This window comes from Piliocolobus tephrosceles, chromosome 8 (assembly GCF_002776525.5).
Source record: "Piliocolobus tephrosceles isolate RC106 chromosome 8, ASM277652v3, whole genome shotgun sequence".
NCBI classification, from domain to species: Eukaryota; Metazoa; Chordata; class Mammalia; order Primates; family Cercopithecidae; genus Piliocolobus; species Piliocolobus tephrosceles.
In genome coordinates, this window is record NC_045441.1 from 70,141,056 (window position 1) to 70,164,811 (window position 23,756).

Sequence of the window (23,756 nt, forward strand, 5' to 3'; positions counted from 1 at the left end):
TGACTGTGTAAGAGAGTGCAACAGACTAAAGGAAGGTGAAGCAGGAAGAAAGAAGGGAACCAATCCCTGGAACCAAACTCCCCTCAGTATCCAATCAGTCTAGAATTGTTTATTAGAGTGAATTCAACTTCTTCGTTTAAGCAACTTGTTATTTGGTTTTGTTAAAGCAGTCAAAATAGTGTCCTAATTAATTCATTGGTTGACATGGAATATCCCTTCAACCTGCTTAGAGAAATGGAGCTTTCAAGATCCTACTCCCAAAAGAAGATGTAAAGGGAAAGACATGTTTCTGAATATCTACCATGAAATAAGCACATGTGCTTTTGTATATATTATCTCTTCAACCTTCACGACTACCACATGAGGTGGGTTCTACCATTTTAATATCAATTTTATGGATAGAAAACTGAAAGCCAGAGAGGTTAAGTTGCTGAACCAAGACCTATGTCCAGTATGTAAGATCCATCTTCCTTAGCCATTACCTGACTGTCATCAGATTCATTTAAGGAGGTTTCTAAATAGAGGTTACTAGAGCCCAACTCTGCAAATTCTGATTCAGTAGATCTGAGGCAAGTGCCTTAAATGCAAATGCCTTGAGAAGGAGTAACAATCAACATAAATGGGTGAAGGAGACCTAAAAGATGCTAAAAAAGAAATAAGACAAAAATGAATGATGAGAGGCAGTTAGTAAATGGTGAGGCCTGTGAGAACTTAGAGCCTGTGGCATACTGGAATGCCCCCCCAAAGGCATTCAAATTCAAGGTGCTTTTTTTTTAACTCTATTCTTAACGAACAAAATCCATCTATGGATTAAGTTTAGCTTGTGGGCCTCTAGATGGCATGATTTGGTCCAGAATCTTAAAATCTTTTTGTTTGTTTGTTTTTTCTTTTTAAACAAAGCTCCCTGGGTAAAACTGACATAGCAGATCAAAGTTATATAAACTGAAAGAAGACACAGCTTCAGTCTTGTACATGGAGAACCACCTGGCACTTGTAAAAACAGTATATTTGAAGAACATACATACATTTTATTGGTATTTTAATAGTAAAATTGATGTGTTTATTGAAACAAGAAACATTTAAATACAGTAATAACCTAATGGCATATCAAACTTATCCTCTCAATTATGCACTATCAATATTCTTGTCCACCCCACCTCAGTCATATATGCTCTAACAGAATGAAATCTTGAACTTCTGGGCTCTGCAATCCTCCCGCCTCAGCCTCCTGAGTAGTTAGGACTATAGGCACACACCACCACACGTGGCTAACTTTTACATTTTGTGTAGAGATGGGGTCTTGCTATGTTGCCCAGGCTCATCTCAAAATCATGGCCTCAAGAGATCCTCCTTGGCTTGGCCTTTCAAAGTACTGGGATTACAGGTGTGTGCCACCGCACCCGGTTTTAAATTGTTTAAAATATAATTTTCTACATAACAGAGTACAGCAATGTTCAATAGCAGCAAATTATATCTTAATTACGGAAGAAACTACCATATGGCTTACTTAGACTATAAGTAACTTTAGACTATATAATGTAAAACATAGTAACATAAGTTGTAGTCAGCATAACTGAGCCTGCGCAATAGCTCAGTATTTTTTTACTTAGTTATTTAAATTTTTTAGAGGTGGGGTCTCACTTTGTTCCCCAGGCCAAGTGCGGTGGTGAGAACATAGTGCAATGCAGACTCGAACTCCCGGGTATATGTGATCCTCCCACCTCAGCCTCTCCAGTAGCTGAGACTACAGGCACCATCACATCCAGCAAATTTTTTTTTTGTAGAGATGGGGTCCTGCTATGTTGCCCAAGCTGGTCTCAAACTCCTGGCCTCAAGCAATCCTCTGGCCTTGGCCTCCCAAAGTGTTGGAATTACAGGCATCAGTCACTGCACCCAGCCCTACAGTTCATTTTTTAAAATAAGATGTTGTGTCATAACATGGTTTTAAATATCCTTCTAATAAAGCATGTTGTGTCATAACATGCTTTGACTATTCTAAATAAATCTGGAATATTCACAAAGTAGATGAAAGAGAAGAGAAATTTCACATGGATTCTCACCAATGAGATAAAGGACTATGTCAGAAGGCTATATACAAAGTCATAAAAAATATGGAAAGGTATACAATGTCATCAGATGAAACTGATATGTTTATTCTATTTTTCAACCTTTTTTTTAACAGCCTATATAAAACCACCACAAAAAAGTAGTAAATCCAATTTGATATAGTCTTTAAAAAAGTTTCCTAGAATGTCTAAAGAGTATAAAATGGAAATAGAAGGCAAGATATGCTCACAAACATAGATCTGTTTTAGTTTAAAATGTGTTTCTTTTTTTTATTTTTATTTTTTTTTTGAGATGGAGTCTTGCTCATCACCCAGGCTGGAGTGCAGTGGCACTATCTCGGCTCACTGCAAGCTCCGCCTCCCAGGTTCACGCCATTCTCCTGTCTCAGCCTCCCGAGTAGCGGGGACTATAGGCGCCTACCAACGCGCCCGGCTAATTTTTTTTGTATTTTTAGCAGAGACGGGGTTTCACCATGTCTCGATGGTCAGGATGGTCTCGATCTCCTGACCTTGTGATCCGCCCGCCTCGGCCTCCCAAAGTGCTGGGATTACAGGCGTGAGCCACCGCGCCCGCCCTAAAATGTGTTTCTTAATTTTAAATGCTATTACATTACATAAATCCTTATGTACACAAGTACAACCATCTAGAACTAGACAAGACCTTCATTTTAACAGAATGATTACTGTCAAATGCAAACTTCATTAATACTGATTCATGCAATATCCTGGGTTTTGGAACATCATGCAGAAAATATTTAGAATTTTCTAATTCTCTGTTCATAACAAGAAACCAGGAACATGTATATGTAAATATGCTTTAAATCATTTCCCCCCAAAACAACAGCACACTGAGTAAGGCAGTGAATAGGGAGAAAAGTTGCATTTTATTATTCCAGCATCCAGGGCTCCCACCTAATTAATCAAGGGACACAGCAAGGCAAGGAAGATGCCTCAGGTCTAATTCTCACATCCTAATTTATCTATTTCCCTGTAAATTTCCCCAAATTAGCTTATAGGTAAGATGTACAGACCACAGACTGTAAACTATGTAGCTTAATATTGTGTTTAGTTTCATTTAATTTGCATGCCTTTAGAAGGAGATGCACTCTCCAAATCCCATAAACTATATTACACCCCACTGTCCCAAATATGGCTGCTTCACACATTTTTGTTAATTAACTAGCTGCCATCTTGACAAAAATGATGACATGTGATGTTGCGCAAAGTAATCCAAACTACCATAGTAAAAAAGAAAGCTCTCCACTGGCTCCAAAGAACCCTACTAACTGCAAAGCCCAAAGGACAACTAATCTTATCCTACATATTCTCTGATCCAAGTATTTACCTAGTATTTAATCTGGTCCTCTAAGTCTTACCTGTATTGCCTTCTTGTACTTTTGTCCACCATCCTGAGTTGTAGCTATGAGGAATCCAGACTACCCTACTGTATAATTATAACTCTATGGCTACCTAGTGGCTGAGAAGATGCTCATTGTTCATCTAGTAGCCTTCATCAAAGTATAACTCCTTAAAATTAAGAGACTGGAACAGCTGTATGTATCAAAAACAGCTACATGTATCAAAAATACAATTCCTATAAGATTTGTTTATTCATAAAATACATCCTTCACATTTTTTTCTACAAATTTTCTTCATCAGAGTATCTTTGCTTATTTTCTGGAAATGAAATAAATGTACTAAGATAAAATCTCAGCACAATAAGCAAAATTTACCCAATAAAAGAAAAAACATAACAAGGAGAGGCTTAGATTATTACCATAAAGCCATCATGAATATACAATAAAAATTATTAAATAAACAGTCTTTACTATATGAGCTTAAAGAATGAACAGAACCTGCTCACGATTCGTTAACATTCTTAAAAATTACTATGGACCCTAAAGAGTTTATGTGAGTTATATTTCAGACGGTTACCATATTAAAAATTAAAACTGAAAAATTTTTGCAATATTCATTAATTTATTTTAAACAAAGGGCCCATTACAGAAGCATACACTTTTACTAAAACAAATACAATTCACATACACACAAAAATTTAATGAGGAGAGTGGCACTGTTTTACATTTTTGCAAATATCTAGACATTAGTCTAGATGGCTGACATAAAAAAAGGTAGCTGGGTTCTCAAAATTGTTTCCATATTCAGTGGGTTCTATTGTTATACTGTATGTAATCTCTGGAAGTCTCCACTAATATTCATGAAAGAACAGAGTTCAGAAAAGTAAATAACATTTTAGAGTGTAATGAAAATAGTTTTAAACTCAGACTACTTGAACAAATCTTAACGAGTCCCCAAAACACTGAAAACAACTGTTTAATGTAAAGACAATAAATCTGAAAGGAATATTATGGAATTAAAAATAACAGTAAAGAGATAGTAACAGAGATACTGAAGACACAGTAATGATTTTACTTAAATAAAAATAGAGCAAGGTTACTCAAATACAGTTTCAGATTTGCATATAAAATATGCCTTTTTTGAAACTATAATTCATGGGGCTGAAATGCTGACATTTTAATGCTTTAAGACAATTTGAATTATCTTTCATTTTATCAGTCAGATCTCACTATAAAAATTTTAATGTTTTCCAAATGTCTGACTAGCTTTAAGACTGACAAAACTCATAGAGATTCACTCTTAAAGTTTTAGAAAAGTGATCCTGGCAACAACTTTAAAAATAAATGTTAAAATTTCTTTTATTATTTATACTTGTTATAGGACATAGAGTCAAAAAATGTCCTGTGAACATATTCACCAACTATGGGTTTAAATAAATCTACCTCTTCCGCTGCTGCCTCTGAAAGCAGACCTTCCTTCTGAGCACAGGTCACGTGGAAATAGGCTCTGCACATCCCTGCATCACAGCTGATGCAAACTCCAGTTCTAGCAAAGCGAGGGTCTTCACAAAAGCTACACTCCTACAACAAAGAAACAGAAAAACTCTCAAAGCAAACTTATTTCCAGACTAAAGACTGCATTCTCATACAAAGCATCCACTAAATATTTAAAATGTTAAATACAAATAGTGAACCAATTATGTACCAATACAAACAATAACTGTAGGCGAGCCAAGAGTTTATATGAAAAAACATAATTACCTATATGGTTCAAATCAAAATTCAACTAATTTAATGGTAATAACAAATAATAATACAACCATAATTAAAATTATTTGAGGATTTACTATGTGCCAGTCACTATTCTAAACACTTTACATATACAGACAGTACCCAGTTTACAATAGTTCCACTTCTAATTTTTTAACTTTACAATGTTGCAAAAGCAATACACACTCAGCAGAAACCACACTTTCAGTACCCATACAACCACTCTGTTTTCCATTTTCAGTATAGTATTCAATAAGTTACATGACACAGTTAACATTTTGTTATAAAATAAAGTTTTTTGTCAGATGATTGTGTTCAACTGTAGGCTAATGTTAAGTGTTCCAAGCATATTTAAGGTAGGCAACACTAAGCTATGCTCATTAGGTTAGGTGTATTAAATTAATTTCAACTTAAAATATTTTAAACTTACAATGGATTTATCAGGATGTAAACCCATCATAAGTCAAGGACTCTATGTATAAATATAGGTACTCATTAAACACAACTACTATGAAGAAGAGGTACTATAACTATTCCCATTTTACACATGAGGAAATTAAAGACATGTTAAGAAATCTGCTTGCCAAAAATAACAAGGAAAGTAAATGTAAGGCTTCAAACCAGGACAATCTTACTTTAAAGCCCACCATTAAGCTATATTAATTCTTAAACAATATAAAATTGCTTGGAAAAGGAAACAAGAGACCAGAGAAAATCCAACAAAAAATCTAGGCATTACTACCTAGAAATCATGCATGTTTTAAATTTCTTTAAGACAATTAAAAGTAATAAAACCAAAGTATGAACTGTTGAAATTACCCCAAATTCTTTCAGATTTATTTTTTTATTCCTTTATCTCTTAAAAAAGGGCGGGGGGGGGGGGTGGGAATAGCTAGTCTAAAAGTTTAAACTACTCTGGTAAAAGAAATCTTCATAAAAGAAAAAGACGTTAAATTATGAAAGACTGACAGTGGACAATTAAAGAATTGTTTAATATAAGTATTAAAAGTGAACTACATAAGAAGGAAACAAATACAAGGAAAATGTTAAAATTTCAATAGTCAAATCCTGACATTTAGTAGAACATAAATGGTATAATATACTGGCAAATAGCAATCTAACCATGAGACTGAGAGAGACAGATAAAAAGAAATTAAATTATTTAAAGGATGTCAACACTGTGAACAGAGACATATTGTTTAGGATAATTCTCTGGGTAATTTCATGTAATATGCTGAAATTGAGCAAGGGATTTCAGAATGAATATAAGGAAAATATTCCTGACAGCCTTTTTATATTATAAAACAATCTATCAAAGAAAACACAATCTTCCTCAATTGCCTGAATCATTTAAAATGCTAGTGAATTAAGCAACTGAGAACACAGAAGGAGAACATAATTCAGATTGGAAAATCAGTAGACAATGTGGTCTAGAAGGCTATCCCAATCATAACTCACAACATTGTATGTGATTTTGCAGAGGAGCCAGAGAGTACCTAATTTTCAACTCAGTTTCCCAGTGGTATTTTCTTAAAGCAAAATAAGCAAGAGGAAATTAGCCTGTACCTGTTTCTGTATATGGAACTTTACACAAGGTGAAATTTAATTTAGAAAAATTCCTTGTAATAAATCAAATTTAAAAACAAAACAAAACAAAAAAATCAAAAAACAAGCTTCAACTAACCACAACAGCCAACTAGACATTAGATAATGTAACTGGACACTTTCTACTAAATCATATCCATATAGAAAAACAACACAGCTGTAGCCAATTAAGTAATTTCCTTACTTTAGTTCCACATCCAGAAAATAAAAGCCCACTGCTCACACTATTAAAGTGGACATCTCTGAGCCTTTTCTAGCTGGAAGTGCTGCCCAACAAATACATCTGTTAATTTACTGGGCAACTTTAGAAAAATCTGTCTCAAATAACCTCTGTTAAATTTACAAGCATACATCAGAGGTAGTGCAAGTTCAGCTCCAGACCACTTCAATAAAGTATCACAATAAAACAAATCACAACAATTTTTTAGTTTCTCCATGCATTTTCAAGTTAAGTTCACACTATCTGTAGTGCATTATATGTATAATAACATTATGTATTTTTAAAATATATGTACATTAATTTAAAAATACTTTATTGCTAAAAAATGCTAATGATCACTTGAGCCTTCAGCAAGTCATAATCTTTTTGCTGGTGAAAGATGCTGCTTTGATGTGGATGGCCACTGAGTGATGGGGTGGTTGCTGAAAGTTGGAGTGACTGTGGCAATTTCTCTTTTCTTTTTTTTTTTTTTTTAAGATGGAGTCTCGCTGTGTCACCTAGGCTGGAGTATGCAATGGCATAATCTCGGCTCACTGCAACCTCTGCTTCCTGGGTTCAAGTGATTCTCCTGCCTCAGCCTCCTGAGTAGCTGGGGTTACAGGCACGTGCCACCACGCTCAGCCAATTTTTGTATTTTTAGTAGATATGGGGTTCGCTATGTTGGCCAGGCTGGTCTCGAACTCCTGACCTCAGGTGACCCACCCAACTCAGCCTCCCAAAGTGTTGGGATTACAGGCGTGGGCCACCACACCTGGCCTGGCAATTTCTTAAAATAAAACAACAATGAAGTTTGCTGCATAGATTCATTCTTCCTTTTATGAAAGATGTCTCTGTGGCATGTGATGCTGTTTGATGGCATTTTACCCATGGTAGAACTTTCTTCAAAATTGGAGTCAATCCTCTGAAACCCTCTTGCTGCTTAATCAATCAAGTTTATGTAATATCCTAAGTCCTTTGTCGTAATTTTAACAACGTTCATAGCATCTTCACCAGGAGTAGATTCCAACTCAAGAAACCACTTTCTTCACTCATCCATGAGAAGTAACTCCTCATCTGTTCAAATTTAATCATGAGATCTCAGCAATTCAGTCACCTCTGGCTACACTTCTAATTCTACTTCTCTTGCTATTTCTGCCACATTGGCAGTGACTTCCTCCACTGAAGTCTTCAACCCCCTCAAAGTTATCCATAAAGGCTGTAATCAATTTCTTCCAAACTCCTGTTAATATGGATATTTTGACCTCCTCCCATGAATCATAAATACTCTTAATGACATCTAGAAAAGTGACTCCTTTCTAGGTTTTCAATTTACTTTACCTAGATCCATTGGAGGAATCACTATGTATGGAAGCTATAGCCTTATGAAACGTATTTCTTAAATAATAAGACTTCAAAGTCAAAATGACTCCTTGATCCATGGGCTTCAGAATGGCTATTGCGACAACAGGCAGGAAAGCATATTAATCTCCTTGTACTTCATCAGAGCTCTAATGAACAGTAATCTTTTGAAAGGAAGCTTTTTTCTGAGCAGTAAGTCCCAACAAGGGGTTTAAAATATCCAGTAAACCATGCTATACACAGATGTGCTGTGTACAGGTTTTGTTGTTCCATTTACAAAGCACAGGCAGAATAGATTTAATATAATTCTTAAGGGCTCTAGGATTTTCACAATAGTACAGGAGTGCTGGCTTCAACTTAAAGTCACCAGCTGCATAAGTCTCTAAACAAGAGAGACAGCCTGCCTTTAGAAGCCAGATAGTGACTTCTCCTCTCTAGCTATGGGAAGTCCTAGATGGCATCTGCTTCCAACAGAAGATTGTTTCACCTACATTGAAAATCTTCGTTGAATGTATGAGTCTTCATCATTTGTCTTACCTAAATCTTCTGAATAACTTGCTGCAGCTTCTCCATCAGTACCTGCTGCATCTTCTTCACGTCTTATATTGCGGAGACAGCTTCTCTACTTAAACCTCATGAACCAACCTCTGCTACCTTCCAACTTTTCTTCTGCAGCTTCCTCACCTCTCAGCCTTCACAATATTGAACAGTTAGGGTCATGCTCTGGATAAGGTTTTGGCTTAAGGGAATGTTGTGACTGCTATGATCTATCCAGACTATTAAAATTTTCTCCATTATCAGCAATAAGGCTGTTTCACTTTCTTATCATTCATGTGTTTGCTGGAGTAGCACTTTTAATTTCCTTCAGGAACTTTTCCTTTGCACTGACATATTGGCTATTTGGCAGAAGAGGCCCAGCTTTTGGCCTACCTAGGCTTTCGACATGCCTTCCTCACTAACCTTAATCATTTCTAGCTTGTAATTTAAAGTGACAGATGTATGACTCTTCCTTTCACTTGAAAACTTAGAGGCCAATGTAGAATTACTAATTGGCAAAATTTCTTTTTCTTTTTTTTTGAGAGGGAGTCTCACTCTGTCGCCCAGGCTGGAGTGCCGTGGTGCAATCTCAGCTCACTGCAACCTCTCTCTGCCTCCTGGGCTCAAGCGATTCTCCTGCCTCAACCTCCTGAGTGGCTAGGATTACAGGCACACGCCACCACGCCCAGCTAATTTTTTGTATTTTTAGTAGAGACGAGGTTTCACTATGTTGGCCAGGCTGGTCTCGAACTCCTAACCTCAGGTAATCTGCCCACTTTGGCTTCCCAAAGTGCTGGGAAAACAAGCGTGAGCCACCGCACCCAGCCCTAATTGGCCAAATTTCAGTATCACTGTGTCTCAGCGAACAGAGAGGCCCCAAGTCAGGGAGAAAGATAGGGGAACACCAGGTTGGTGAAGCAGTCAGAACACACATAACATATATCAATTAAGTTCACCATCTATGTTAACGGCATATATCAATTAAGTTCACCATCTATGTTAACGGCATGTTAACGGTACCCCAAAACAATTACAATAACAGCATCAAAGATCATTTCTAATATTCTTTTTCATAATTTTGACAAATTTCACTTCAAAAGTAAAGTCAGAAATTAGGCTTATATTTGATCCAACTAATTGTAAATAAGGTTTTGGTCTATGTATTAGGCATTGTGAACAGTGCCAGGCAAATGGTAGTAGTACCAAGTATCATTTTACCTCCCATGTTATTCTAAATTGAGAATGTATAGAATAATGTATACATTATTGGCTTTCTGGGAAAACTACCATCAATAATAAATGATTCAGTGCTAAACAGAATGATTCCTAGTAAGCATTTCTGCAGTCAACATAACACAAATAAAAAGTCATGTAAACTAACAGGTAAAACCTTTCTCTTTCAAGCTATCAAAAATGCTTTATGTCTCACCTTGGCACCGTATTTGGAATAGTTCATTTCCGTTAGCGTTACTGGTCGTAATTTGTCAATATCTCCAAAGGCTACTCCAGGAACATACAGGGCACAAACAATATGAACCCATCTAAGGAGAGAAGATATGATTTTGCTATCAAATCTTTTAATAAAATTCCCACACACAAAACAAACATATAAAACACCTGCCATCTCAAAATACTACCAAGAGAATTCTGTCATCAAATGTCCCCCAATCTCAGGCACATCATTAAAAAATATGAAACACCTACAGAATAACAGTTACAAAAAAGGGGACTGAAATTACTTTTCTAGCAGCTTAGACAAAACTGAGAGCTAACAACTATAATTGCCTTTCACTTAAAATTCACTCACTGCACTTTGCACTAACCTATTCTTAAATATTTGCATAAAACTACTATTCAAATGAAACAAAACATTTTTATATGCAAGGAAAGGTAGTCACATTCATTATTTTAAGCTCTTTGAGAATTAAGAATACTAATTTAATAACTGTGAAGTTATTCTGCAGTAATTAAGTAAAATTTCTCTTTCTTGTTACTCTTTTCCAAAAGCTGCTGGGGTAATAATATTTAAGGACATATTTTACAATTTTTGTATACAGTTTAACTTCCTTTCCAGGTTAAAACTGCTGGGAAAAGGTACAGAATAAGCAATTCACATTTTCATTCATCTTATCTGTTTACCATACAACCTATATACTAAAATTTATATGCCCCAAATATAAATATTTGTTAAAAGTTTGAATAATGCCATAAGACTAAACAAAGAATGCTCAGAGTTTCAGTACACTGGAAAAAATTGCAGTTGTTTCTAATTCTATTTTTTAAAAACTGCTCTGAACCATTTTTAATATATTAGGCACTCTTTCTGCTTGCTTAAAACAAAACAAACTGTGGGATCACTGACTTTGAAATTTAAATAGTAGATCTTATCACTTTTGTAAGAAAGAGGGTCACAGAAGCAAATCTCTATTAACCCTGTGAATATATTAACAACAAATTCTGCTTTATCACAACTTAAGAGGCTATGCATGCTACATGGTTCTGGTTTTTGTGGTGCATTATGAGTTTTAAAGGACTAATTTCAAAAATTATTCTCTAGAGGCACTGGGAAAAATAGTTCCAAATCCTTTTAAAAATTATCTTTTTTATTGGGGAAAAAAATCCAAGGTTTCGAGATTTTCTTGATAGAATGTTTTAATCCAACCTCCCAAATGCATCCTGTGGAGTTCAATATAAAGATACACATCTTCAACAAGCAGCTGCTTTCTCAATTTAATTTGTTCAGTTTTTTCATGCTCCACTGATGGATTAAATGTCGCTATACTCTGTAGAAGTTTATCTTTGATAAACCTAACAGCTGGCTGCTTGCTTCATACTGACCTTCTTAAAATGTAGTACACAAGTACTACAGATTTAACTGCCATTTCAATGTGACTGGCACACAAGTATATCATTTCTCCCAACCACTCGTGAGGATACCAACTTGAGTCCTCATTAAAATACCTATCAAAGTCAATGAAAATCATGGCCGAGACAAGTATGGTCCCTTTTAATATCAGCTGTAAATAGTTTCTTGTTCATTTGTTTAGATGCACATAATTTATAACTTTGTAATTAAGACAAAGCTGCAAATCAAAAAAAAAAAAAAAAATCTTCCTTGTTACTTTACCAGTAATTTTGCTTGGAGCTATTATGACAGATGTTGATTGGGGAAAGGAACAGGAAATAAGCATCACATAAAACCACCAAAAAATAGAGTTGGAACTGTCATCCTAGCACAAACTATTAACAGATTATTTTAAACTCATATATTTTAATAAAGCAGACTAAGTAGAATGATACTTCTCAAAAGACTCATTTAAGAATGAAAACTATATTAATCAATAAAATTGGAGTTTGAAGTACTCCGTATCAGTAATGTCTTTACAGCATGTAAAACAAATTCACGTCAAGTATGTTATTTTCATTCCTTCATCCAGTAATCAGTTATAAGTGTCTACTAGGTACAGAGCACCATAAAGGTAGTTTGGAAATTATAAAGATGTATGTGAAGTGCTTACAGCAGAGTGTGGCTCACTGTCTTCAGTCAAGAAATGTTAAGTACAAGGAAAAAAAAGCCTAAAAGCTTCTGTTGAGTGGGAGGTTGTTCATTTATATATGAATAATTGGTTTCAGAAAGATTAACTGATTTTCAAATATAACAAGGCTAGCAAGGGACAGAACTAAGACTTACTAAGTCTAGAATTTTAAAGGAAAAAAAAGAAAGAAGTGGTCGGGCACAGTGGCTCATGCCTGTAATCCCAGCACTTTGGGAGGCAGAGGTAGGAGGATCACTTAAGCTCAGGAGTTTGAGACCAGCCTGGGCAACATGGTGAAACCCCATTGCTACAAAAAATACAAAATTTAGCCAGGTGTCGTGGCATGCCCCTGTAGTCCCAGCTACTTGGGAGGCTGAGGTAGGATGATTTCTTGAGCCTATGAGGCAGGGATTTACAATGAGCCAAGATCATGCCACTGCACTCCAGTCAGGTTGACGAAGCCAGACCTTCTCTCAAGAAAAAATGGCCAGGTACAGTAATCCTAACACTTTGGGAGGCTGAGGTGGCAAGACTACTTGAGCCCAGGAGTTCAAGACCAGCCTGGGCAACAGGATGAAACCTCGTCTCTATAGAAAAATAGAAACATTAGCCAGGTGTGGTGGTGCATACCTACAACCTAAGCTACTCAGGAGGCTTCAGTGGGAGGATCACTTGAGCCTAGGAAGCAGTGGTTGCAGTGAGCCAACATCGTGCTACTGCAGTTCAGCCTCGGCAACAGAGCCAGACCCTGTCTGAAGGGTAAAAAAAAAAGAAAGAACTGAGACATAAAGATTTCAATGCTGCCTTTTATTGCAACATAAAGCTTATTTTTAAAAATTAAGGAATTTAGTTCAGAGCCATAATTTATTTCACAATAGCTAGGAGGACACCCAACAAAGGACATAAAGAAGAAGAGTGCAACAAATGATAATGGAAACACAATGTACCAAAACCTATGGGATATGGCAAAAGCCCTACTAAGAAGGAAGTTTATAGCTATAAGTGCCTACATCAAAAGAGAAAAAACTTCAAATAAACAATCCAATGATGCATCTTAAAGAACTAGGAAAGCAAGAGCAAACCAAATCCAAAATTAGTGGAAGAATTAATAAAGATCAGACCAGAAATAAATAAAATTGAAATGAAAAAAATATATACAAAAGATCAATGAAATAAAATGTTGGTATTTTGAAAAGGTAAACAAAACTGACAAACCTTTAGCCAGGCTGAAGAAAAAAGAGTGAAGATATAAATAAATAAAATTGGAAATAAAAAAGGAGACATTATAACTGATATTGCAGAAATTCAAAGGATCATTAGCAGCTGCTATGAGCAACTATATGTCAATAAATTAGAAAATCTAGAAGAAATGGATAAATTCCCAGACACATACAACCTACAAAGATTGAACCATGAAGAAATCCAAAGCCTGCACAGACCAATAACAAGTAACGAGATTGAAGCCGTAATAAAGTCTCCCAGTAAAGAAAAGCCTGGGACTGCTTGACCTGATGGCTTCGCTGCTGAATTTTACCAAACACTTAAAGAAGAATACCAATCTTACTCAAACTATTTCAAAAAACAGAGGAAGAGGGAATATTTCCAAACTCATTCTACAAGGCCAATGTTACTGTGATACCAAAACCAGCCAAAGGCACATCAAAAAAAGAAAACTACAGGCCAGTATCTCTGATGAACACTGACGCAAAAATCCTCAACAAAATACCGACAAACTGAATTTAATGATACATTAGAAAGATCATTATGACCAAGTAGGATTTATCCCTGGGATGCAAGGATGGTTTAACATAAGCAAATCAATCAACATGATACATCACATCAACAGAATAAAGGATAAAAACCGTATGATCATTTCAACTGATGCCAAAAAAGTATTTAATAAAATTCAACATCGCTTCATCATAAAAACTCCCCAAAACCAGGGGACAGAAAGACATACCTCAACATAATAAAAGTCATATATGACAGACCCACAGCTAGTATCATACTGAATGGGAAAAACTGTAAGCTTTTCCTCTAAGATCTGGAAAACGACAAGGATACCCACTGTCACCACTGTTATTCAACATAGTACTGGAAGCCCTAGCTTCCAGCAATCAGACAACAGAAAGATATAAAGGGCATCCAAATTGGAAAGAAAGAAGTCAAATTATTCTTGTTTGCAGATAATATAACGCCGTATTTGGAAAAACCTAAAGACTCCATAAGAAAACTATCAGAACCGATAAATTCAGTAAAGTTGCAGAAGACAAAAGCAACATACAAAAATCAGGAGCATGTCTACATGACAACAGTGAATAATCTGAAAAAGAAATTTTAAAAGTAATGGCATTTATAATAGCCATACATAAGATTAAATACCTCGGAATTAACTTAAACAAAGAAGTAAAAGATCTCTATAATAACAACTATAAAACACTGATGAAACAAATTGAAGAAGACACCAAAAAATGGAAAACTATTCCATGTTCATGAACTGGAAGAATCAATATTGTTAAAATGCCCAACTAGCCAAAGCAATGTACAGATTCAATGCAATCCCTATCAAAATACCAAAGACACCCTTCACAGAAATAGAAAAAACAATCCTAAAATGTATACAGAACCACAAAACACCCAGAATAGCCAAAGCTATCCTAAGCAAAAAAGAATCATACTACCTGACTTCAAATTATACCACAGACCTATAGTAACCAAAACAGCATGGTACTGTCATAAAACAGATACACAGAACAATGGAAGAGAATAGAGAATTCAGAAACAAATCCACACACCTAAATGAACTTAATTCAACAAAGGTGCCAGGAACATATATACGGGAAAAGAGTTTCTTCAATAAATGGTCCTGGAAAAACTAGATATCCATATGCAGAAGAAGGAAACTAGACCCCATCTCTTGCCATATACAAAAATCAAATCAAAACGGATTAAAGACTTAAATCTAAGACCTCAAACTATGAAAATACTACAAGAAAACGTTGGGGAAAATCTCCAGGACACTGCTCTGGGCAAAATTTCTTGAGCAAAACTCCACAAGCACAAGCAACCAAAGCAAAAATAGACAAAGGATATCATACCAGGTTTTAAAAAAAGCAGGATCACAAGTTGGACAAAGGATACAATCATCAAACTGAAGAGACAACCCACAGAATGGGAGAAAATATTTGCAAATTACCCAACTAACAAGGGATAAATAACCAGAATATATAAGGAGTTCAAGTAACTCTACAGGAAAAAAAACTCTAATAATCTGATTAAAAATAGACTAAAGATTTGAATAGACATTTCTCAAAAGAAGACACACAAAAGGAAGTTCATATACTAAAACAGGTCTATGAAAAAGGACTCAAAATCCTTGATTGTCAGAGAAATGCAAATCAAAACTACCATGAAATATCATCACACCCCAGTTAAAATAGCTTATATCCAAAAGACAGGCAATAACAAATGTTGGCAAGGATGTGGAGAAAAGGGAACCCTTGTACACTGCTGCACAAAATGTAAATTAAATGATGAAGAAAACTTCGGAGGTTCCTAAAAATTGAGCTGCCATATAATCCAGCAATCACACTGTTGGGTATACATTCAAAAGAAAGTAAATCTGTATATTAAAGAGATATCTGCACTCCTGTATTTGTCGCAGCACTGTTTACAATAGCTAAGATTTAGAAGCAATCTAAGTTTCCATTAACAGATTGAAATTGGATAAAGAAAATGTGGTACACAATACACAATGGAGTACTACTCAGCCATAAAAAAGAATGAGAGCCAGTCATTTGCAACAACTTGGGTGGAACTAGAGATCATTATGTTAGGTAAGATAAGCCAGGCACAGCGAGACAAACATCACATGTTCTCACTTATTTGTGGGATCTAAAAATCCAACAACTGAACTCATGGATACAGGAGAAGGAAAGTTACTAGAGGTTGGGAAGGATAGTGCAGGGAAAGGGTAAAACAGTGGGGGGAGGTGGCAGATTAATGAGTAGAAAAAGTGGAAGGAATAAGACCTACTGTTTGATAGCACAACAGGGTGACTACAGACAAGAAAAACTAAATTGTACACTTAAAAATAACTTACAGAGTGTAACTGGATTGTTTGTAACTCAAAAGATAAGTGTTTGAGAAAAGGATACCCCATTCTCCATAATATGCTTATTTCACATTGCATGCCTGTGTCAAAACATCTCATGTACCCCATGAATATATATATATACTATGTACCCACAAATAGTAAAACTATAAATAAAAAATTAAAAAGGAGAGCATGCCTAAAAATTTCCCACAGTCAGGTTTATAAGTCTTACTCTGCATAAGATATAAAATAAAAATTTAATGACAGGAAAGTACTGGTTTTCTTACATTAAATCACATCATTTTCTATGTAGAACTTGTGGCTCCCATCAAGAATAGAAGGAAAAAAGTCTAATTAATCCCATGTGATAGTGAACTTCAAAACCTTTTTTATTCTTTAGATACAGTATTCATTCTTTTTCCCTGTTTTCCATTTGAAGCTCATATACTAAAAGGTTTGTCAAATTTTCTTGGCTTTGCATACCTTGAATCAAACTAGTATTACATCCTTGGAAATATTATGAAGGCCTATAATTTCCAGTACAGCCTACAGGTGAGTGTAGACATTAGCGCAAGTAAAATGTTCAAATAGTATATAAAAGAATTTTTGCCATGTTGTACCATCACAGGAGATGTCTACTTATGTAACGTCCACAGTATCCAAAAAAAAATCCCTCAGTAAACCTAAATGGTAAAGAGGTCTCAGTTTTCTTAATTCAGAAACAACTTTGCCTGTTGTTTTGTCTATTATGATAGCATGAAGTTAACCACTATTTGACAGTGCCCTAACAGAACTTTTAAATTATTAACAAGAAAAAGAGTAAAATAAATTATCTTCCCTAAAAGGAAGTTCTATCTTTCCAAAACTGCCTTACTTATTCATCACAATTTATCACCAAAAATTTCAATTCTCAGGACTGGAAGAGTTATCAAAAAAAAAAAAAAAAAAAAAAAAAAAAAAAATCTGTGCATGAGCTAATACTCCATGATTACCTAAAATAAGTAAAGCAATAACAGTAATAAGAAAGAACTAGTAGTAGCAGTAACGGCAGTAGTAAGAGTAAGGAGACAATTACTAACCACTTATGTTACAGAAACTGCTAATTGTTTCTCATGAATCATCTCATTTAGTCCTCTCAACACTACTAAGGAAACTGAGGCATAAAAAGGTTACATCACTTGCCTAAAATTATACCTAGTAAGAAAAAAAAAAAAGACCAGAATCCAAAAATAGACTGTCCAACTTGAAAGTGCACACTTAATGCTTACTGAACTCCCTAATACTAGGCCACTGTCAGGCCAAACTTAAAGTAATGCCTATGCCTATGATATAGACCACAGATTCATGTCAATACAACAAATCATTTGTTATATACTTTATTTTTGGATAGACGATAAGGAAAGAGAGGTAACATTCTTTAGTCATTTGTCCTGAACATCAACACATGGGGTTCTCCAGGATCCAATGGTACACTCTATGCTATCCCAGCAATCTTGTATGGCAACATTTCTCAAGGATCGGTCCACCAATTGAGGCAAAAATGATAAAAATAAGAAAAACTTGTTTTACTTTACTAAAGTAAAATTTATTAAATTTAAAAGCCTATCCTTTATTTTAGGACATAATGTACCCTAGTTTTTTTATGTTAAAGTATGGGAAATGATGGTGATAATTTATATAGGTTGCTTTGCTGTTATTCTTGTTTTTAATATAAAGCATGTTTAATAAAATACTAAAATATCCTTATGTGACAAAATAAAAATTAAATACCTCCCCCCCATACTGGAGAGGAAGAGACAGAGTGTGATGTCCACAAAACAGAAAAGGTTGAAAATTACCCTTAATTTTAGTTACCAACCCTAGATGGTAGTCTCCTGTAAAAAAACAAAACAAAACAAAAACCAGGAAAGATGACAACACCATTACGATGACAAGTGCTCAAATGTGTTAACACACATGAGTGTGAATGTAGTAAAAAGAACACAGGTCTTTGTGCCACTTATTGATTTAATTGCCTCTCATGCATGCTTCGATACCTATTCTGCAATAATGGACAGAAATTCTTCAGCATTTCTTCTTAGAGTGAGAATGACACTAAGCTCAATGGTAGATGGGAGGAGTTATAAACTCAATGGCAGGAGGTCTTGTAGGAGGGAGGGGCTTTTCATCTGGGATGGGTGGAGTACATCCTCCTGTGCTCTGCCCCAGCCATATACACAGTCCCTCAGTGACCTCACAGCCCTGGCCCAACCTGAAGACCATTTTTCCATGGCCCTCTCAACACAAATAGCATACTCTTCAGGTTTCAAACCAGTGCCCCAGTTCTCCCCTCAGACAGTACCCAGCCACCTACTTGCCATGAACTGAAGACAAAATTTGGCCTAGGCTATAACCGCATACTTCTCTCCATCCATTAGGGTTTAACTATAATTTCTCCAACAAAGCCTGAACCCCAACCCAGGGTAGGAGGTCATCATTCCAATTTTGTCATTCCTTGGATAATCTCCCTCAGCCCCAGAGCATCCTTTAGAGTATTTTTATACCTTGGTGACTCTTTTATCATAGCTTAATAATTCTTTATACTAAACTTCTCCTTTTTAAATCACTGTATTAATACTATCTACTGATATAGATACTATCTATCTACTGATATAAAGTTATACAGATCTAGGTTCAAAACTGACCATTCACCAGTTTGAATATACTTAGGTAACTTATTAGTCTTGAACTAATAAGTTATTTAAATAATCTGAGCCCTGGGTACTACACCTATCAAATGAGAAACTTCACCACCTGCCACATCATAGGGTCAATTATTAAGATTAAGTAAGATTATGGATGTAAAGGCAAATGCAGGTACTCAATAAATGGTCTTTCCTCTCACCCTTCTCCATCTGTATCCCAGTGGTCATTTACTCTATGCCAAGAACATACAAAGAAGCAATCAAATGAAAGTGTGTAACCTGGATAATCATAAACAGAAGAACAGGGAAGTCAAAGGCAGACACATTATAAAGCAAACATATCAATCAACATAATTAGGACATTAACCTTCCAGCATCTGTCTCCTTGAAAATTCCATCCTGATTAGGGCACAGTTCACAGCTAGGAGAAACACCACATTTACAGGCATCACAAAACCAAGGTTCAGTGGAGTTTTCAGAAGCTGAACTCATAATAGAGTCACTTTCTCCATCAACTCCGTAACAACCTAAAAAAAGAAAAACACTATGATTAAATAGGGTTTATTTTGTTAAAGTCACATACAATCACAAAAGAAAAAGAATAGCAAAGGAAAGAGATGAGGAAAAAGATATGAAATACCAGTGATTTATAAGAAATGTATTAAAATACAGAAATAAACTCATTTTATATACCTTTTCACCTAATGTAGTAACACAATGAAATAAATGACATTTTAAAAAATAGTTTTAGTCCTACTGTAAAAGCATTAAAGGTGGGAAAACAATAAATTTTTAATTTAAAAAATATTAAAAAATAGGCTGGGCGCAGTGGCTCATGCCTGTATTCCCAGCACTTTGGGAGGCCAAGGTGGTCAGATCACCTGAGGTCAGGAGTTCTAGAAAAGCCTGGCCAACATGGTGAAACCTCATCTCTACTAAAAACTCAAAAATTATCCAGGCGTGGTGGCAGGCATCTGGAATCCCAGCTACTCGAGAAGCTGAGGCAGGAGACTAGCTTGAACCTAGGAGGCAGAAGTTGCAGTGAGTGAGCCAAGATTGCGCCACTGCACTCCAGCCTGGGTACCAACAGCAAAATTCCATCTCATAAAAAATAAAAATATAAAACATAAAAATATAAGTTGTCATTAAAGAATTTAGATTAGTTAATTATTGGTTGGTAAATACTTACTGAGGTCCCTTTGTACCAGGTACTAAAATATATATATAAAAGACCAAACTCATGCAAAACAAACATACAAACAAAAAAGTCTTTGATCTAATTTTGGAGGTGGCAGATTGTAATATAAACAGGTATAATACAATTGTAAAAGCAAAGTTACACACCTAAAACTATAGAACAGTTTGAAAAGTTCAGAGTAATAACGTTAGACAGAGTTCCACGCACAACTGAGCCAATCTTTAACTATATGATGTATTTAATCTATTTAAAAATTTTAAATTATTCTGTCTTCTGTGAAAATTTGCCTATAACTGAAATGGATGAAAACAGTATGTCATTCTCTTTTTTCCTCTTATCACTCACAAAACTAAATATTCTGAGAGGAGTTCATCATATTACTTAGGCAGCTAATGTAATAAAAATCCTTAAAGATTCTCATGAACACCCCCAACCAACAAGATAATCTGGCGATGTTCTTTACATTTTAGAGTAGGACATGTTATACTCAGTTCAACTGCCCTCCAATGATCAAAAGCAAAGTTTCCTTATATCCATCTCTGGAATTACAAGTTACAGTTGACAATGGAACAACACAGGCTTGAACTGGTCAGGTGCACTTATACGCAAAGTTCTTTCAACACAATACGGAGTGAAAATACACTTGTGGGATACACAACTCAGACATACAAAGCATCAACTTTTCATCAACCCAAGTTCCCCAAGTCCAACTGTGGGACTTGAATATGGGCTAATTTTGGTATCTGCAGGGGTCCTGGAACCAATCCCCTAGAATCAATCACCCTATACTGAGGGGTGACTGTATATTTAAAGTTACTATTTAGGCTTCTAAATCTGCCTAAAATTTTTATAAAGTCAAAGTATTTTCCTTGATTCTGAGTTTAAAAGAGTAGATTATTTATCAAAGCTGCAATAAGAAATTCAGGCAGGACTTCATTGACAGTATCTTGGTAAATCAGGTCTTGATCATTAAAATTCCTACAACTCAATTTTGTCTATGAACTCAGCATTGATGAGGCTGTCAGTACCTGAGAAACCAACAATATCTGCTAGTAAGCAATGTCACATCCATAATCATAAATAACTTTCTCAGCATCAAGATGCCTAGAAGTTTGTATTACTACCACCAAAGTATAATAAACATGGAATCTGATAAATGGAAATTGAAAAGTTCTGAGACAGTATTTCATTCAGACTATAAAAAACCACGCTGAACTACTTACTGATAACCAACAATAAAGTACACTTCTCTACTGATGATAGTCATGACTCCTAAATAGATTTCTTTTTCCCAAATGGTGATAGACACACACTAACTTCTCATTATCAAATTTCCCTTCCTCTAAAAAGGAACGCACTGCCCTTATGTAAAACATCCTTCAAAGAAACAATTTAAAGCATATATAATAATGAATACATTGCAACTTAATTCTAGTCCTGATGTATCACCTGTAGGTTTGGGCATTTCTCCAGTCTCCTAAGATACATGTATTACAACTCAAGATAGGTCATTTCTAAAGATGAAATAGCAACCATCCCAACATCCTTTTGACCAGGTTTATTCTAAGAGGGTAGGTCTTGGTGCCAAGTTCTAAGGGGCACCCAAAGTAACCCCCAATAAACTGATGACATTAAATAAGCCACGATGAGAAACATTTAACATGATCGTCTCCTAAAAGACTTTAGCCAACATAAGATCATGTGATTATTTGAACTGGTAAACACTAACCAGACAACCATGAGCCTAAATTGGAGAGTGACCTCTCACAGCCATCAAAGAAATTCAAACTAAAATAAATAAATAACTACAGTATATAAATGAATGAATACTGAGTTAAATCAGCCATGAGAAAGAAAAAGAGACATATACAATTAGTAAATAATTTTAAATTACGAACATTAATTAACTAGATTTCATTATATGTCAATGGTTACATGTATTTCATTAAAACACTACTTACCTAATATATATCTAAATTAAAATAGCCTAATAGTAAGCAAAAAACTAAAAAGTTGGTTTGCAACTATGACTTACACAAGCTGCTTCAAGCAACTGTTTAATTGTTATCCTTTGCTATTCAAAGGTTTTATAACATTGAATTTTAATAAAATCTGAAAGTCAGCCAAGCCTTGTAGTTCATGCCTGCCATCCCAACGCTTTGGGAGGCTGAGGCAGGATGATCGCTTGAGCCCAGGAGTTTGAGACCAGCCTGGGCAACATAGTGAGGCCCTGTCTCTACAAAAAACACAAAACAGAGTTTAGCCAAGCATGGTGGCACACACCATAGTCTCAGCTGCTAGAGAGGCTGAGGTGGGAGAATCACTTTAGCCTGGGGATGTGGAGGGTGCAGTGAACCAGTCTGGGCAACAGAGCAAAAATCTCGTCTCAAAAAAGTATATATATTTTTTCAGATTATGCATGTGTGAATATATATATTATACATAATATATGGATTTATTTCATATATACTATGTTAATAGTTATGCTAAATGTAGTTAAAATAGCTATAAACTATATAGTTAATTTCATTTAATATTTTAATATACTTTAATACATAACTATAACATATGTACACACACAATCTGAAAGTCATATAAAATGTCAAAGAAAATATTTAAAAGGAGTTAGACTGTAACACACAAGATAAGCAAAGGAATCAAAACTCATTAATTTCTTTAATGTCATTAAATTGTGGTTGGCAATCATCATCTTCATCACCTTGTCTAGATATGTATTATTTTAAATGCACTGTCATAAAATTAAAAGGAAATACAATTTTCTTCTTGGGATCAGTTTTATTTCCAACAAAAGAGCAAAACGTTATATTCAAAGAAAAATCATAAAACGAAACAATAATCATCAATCTATTTTCTCAAAGCTATGCAATACCACATGGGAAAAAATACGTATTTTCTTTACAAAATAATGTTCCTTTGAAACAAATTCAAACTAGATAAAATCTGCATTCACAGAAGTAGGCAATTACCAAGAGAATAAAGCCCTTAAGGAGCTATCCAATTTATTAACTTCATTCAGGTAAATCACAGCAGTTTACTTTTTTAGAATAAAGAAAATTTTCAATTACATTTTAAAAGAATATTCCACACACACAGCAAACATGCACATTTGCACAGAGTTTTAAACCTCCTACAAACAATCTCAGGAATGATTCTGAAATCCATTCCCAGGAAATTCTTCCTTTGTCATCTGGAAGACTGGTGTTGTGCAAGTTCAAAGAACAACCAGCAAGTGTGTACGTATTTTTTCTTCAGCTTCGCTGTCCCTGAAAAATGATCCATACTGTGTCATTATCTTTATAGAGTTCTTTACTTGCCACTTTTACCTGC

At 35.2% G+C, this 23,756-nt stretch overlaps 1 protein-coding gene across 13 annotated transcripts in view; it reads right to left on the reverse strand.

Annotated features, from left to right (window-relative positions):
* PHF14 (PHD finger protein 14) overlaps window positions 1-23,756 on the reverse strand; it is a 200,398-nt gene that overhangs the window by 139,653 nt on the left and 36,989 nt on the right. For all 13 annotated transcript variants that reach the window (XR_002734259.2, XM_031936051.1, XM_023224837.2 and 10 more), the window contains 3 exons: window positions 19,578-19,737; window positions 10,324-10,435; window positions 4,868-5,005 (listed from right to left, as the gene is read on the reverse strand). Coding sequence is in view for 12 of the 13 variants with exons in the window: in XM_031936051.1 (XP_031791911.1) it covers window positions 4,868-5,005; window positions 10,324-10,435; window positions 19,578-19,737 (410 nt within the window). In the remaining variant the exon portion in view is untranslated. The remainder of the gene's footprint in view (window positions 1-4,867; window positions 5,006-10,323; window positions 10,436-19,577; window positions 19,738-23,756) is intronic.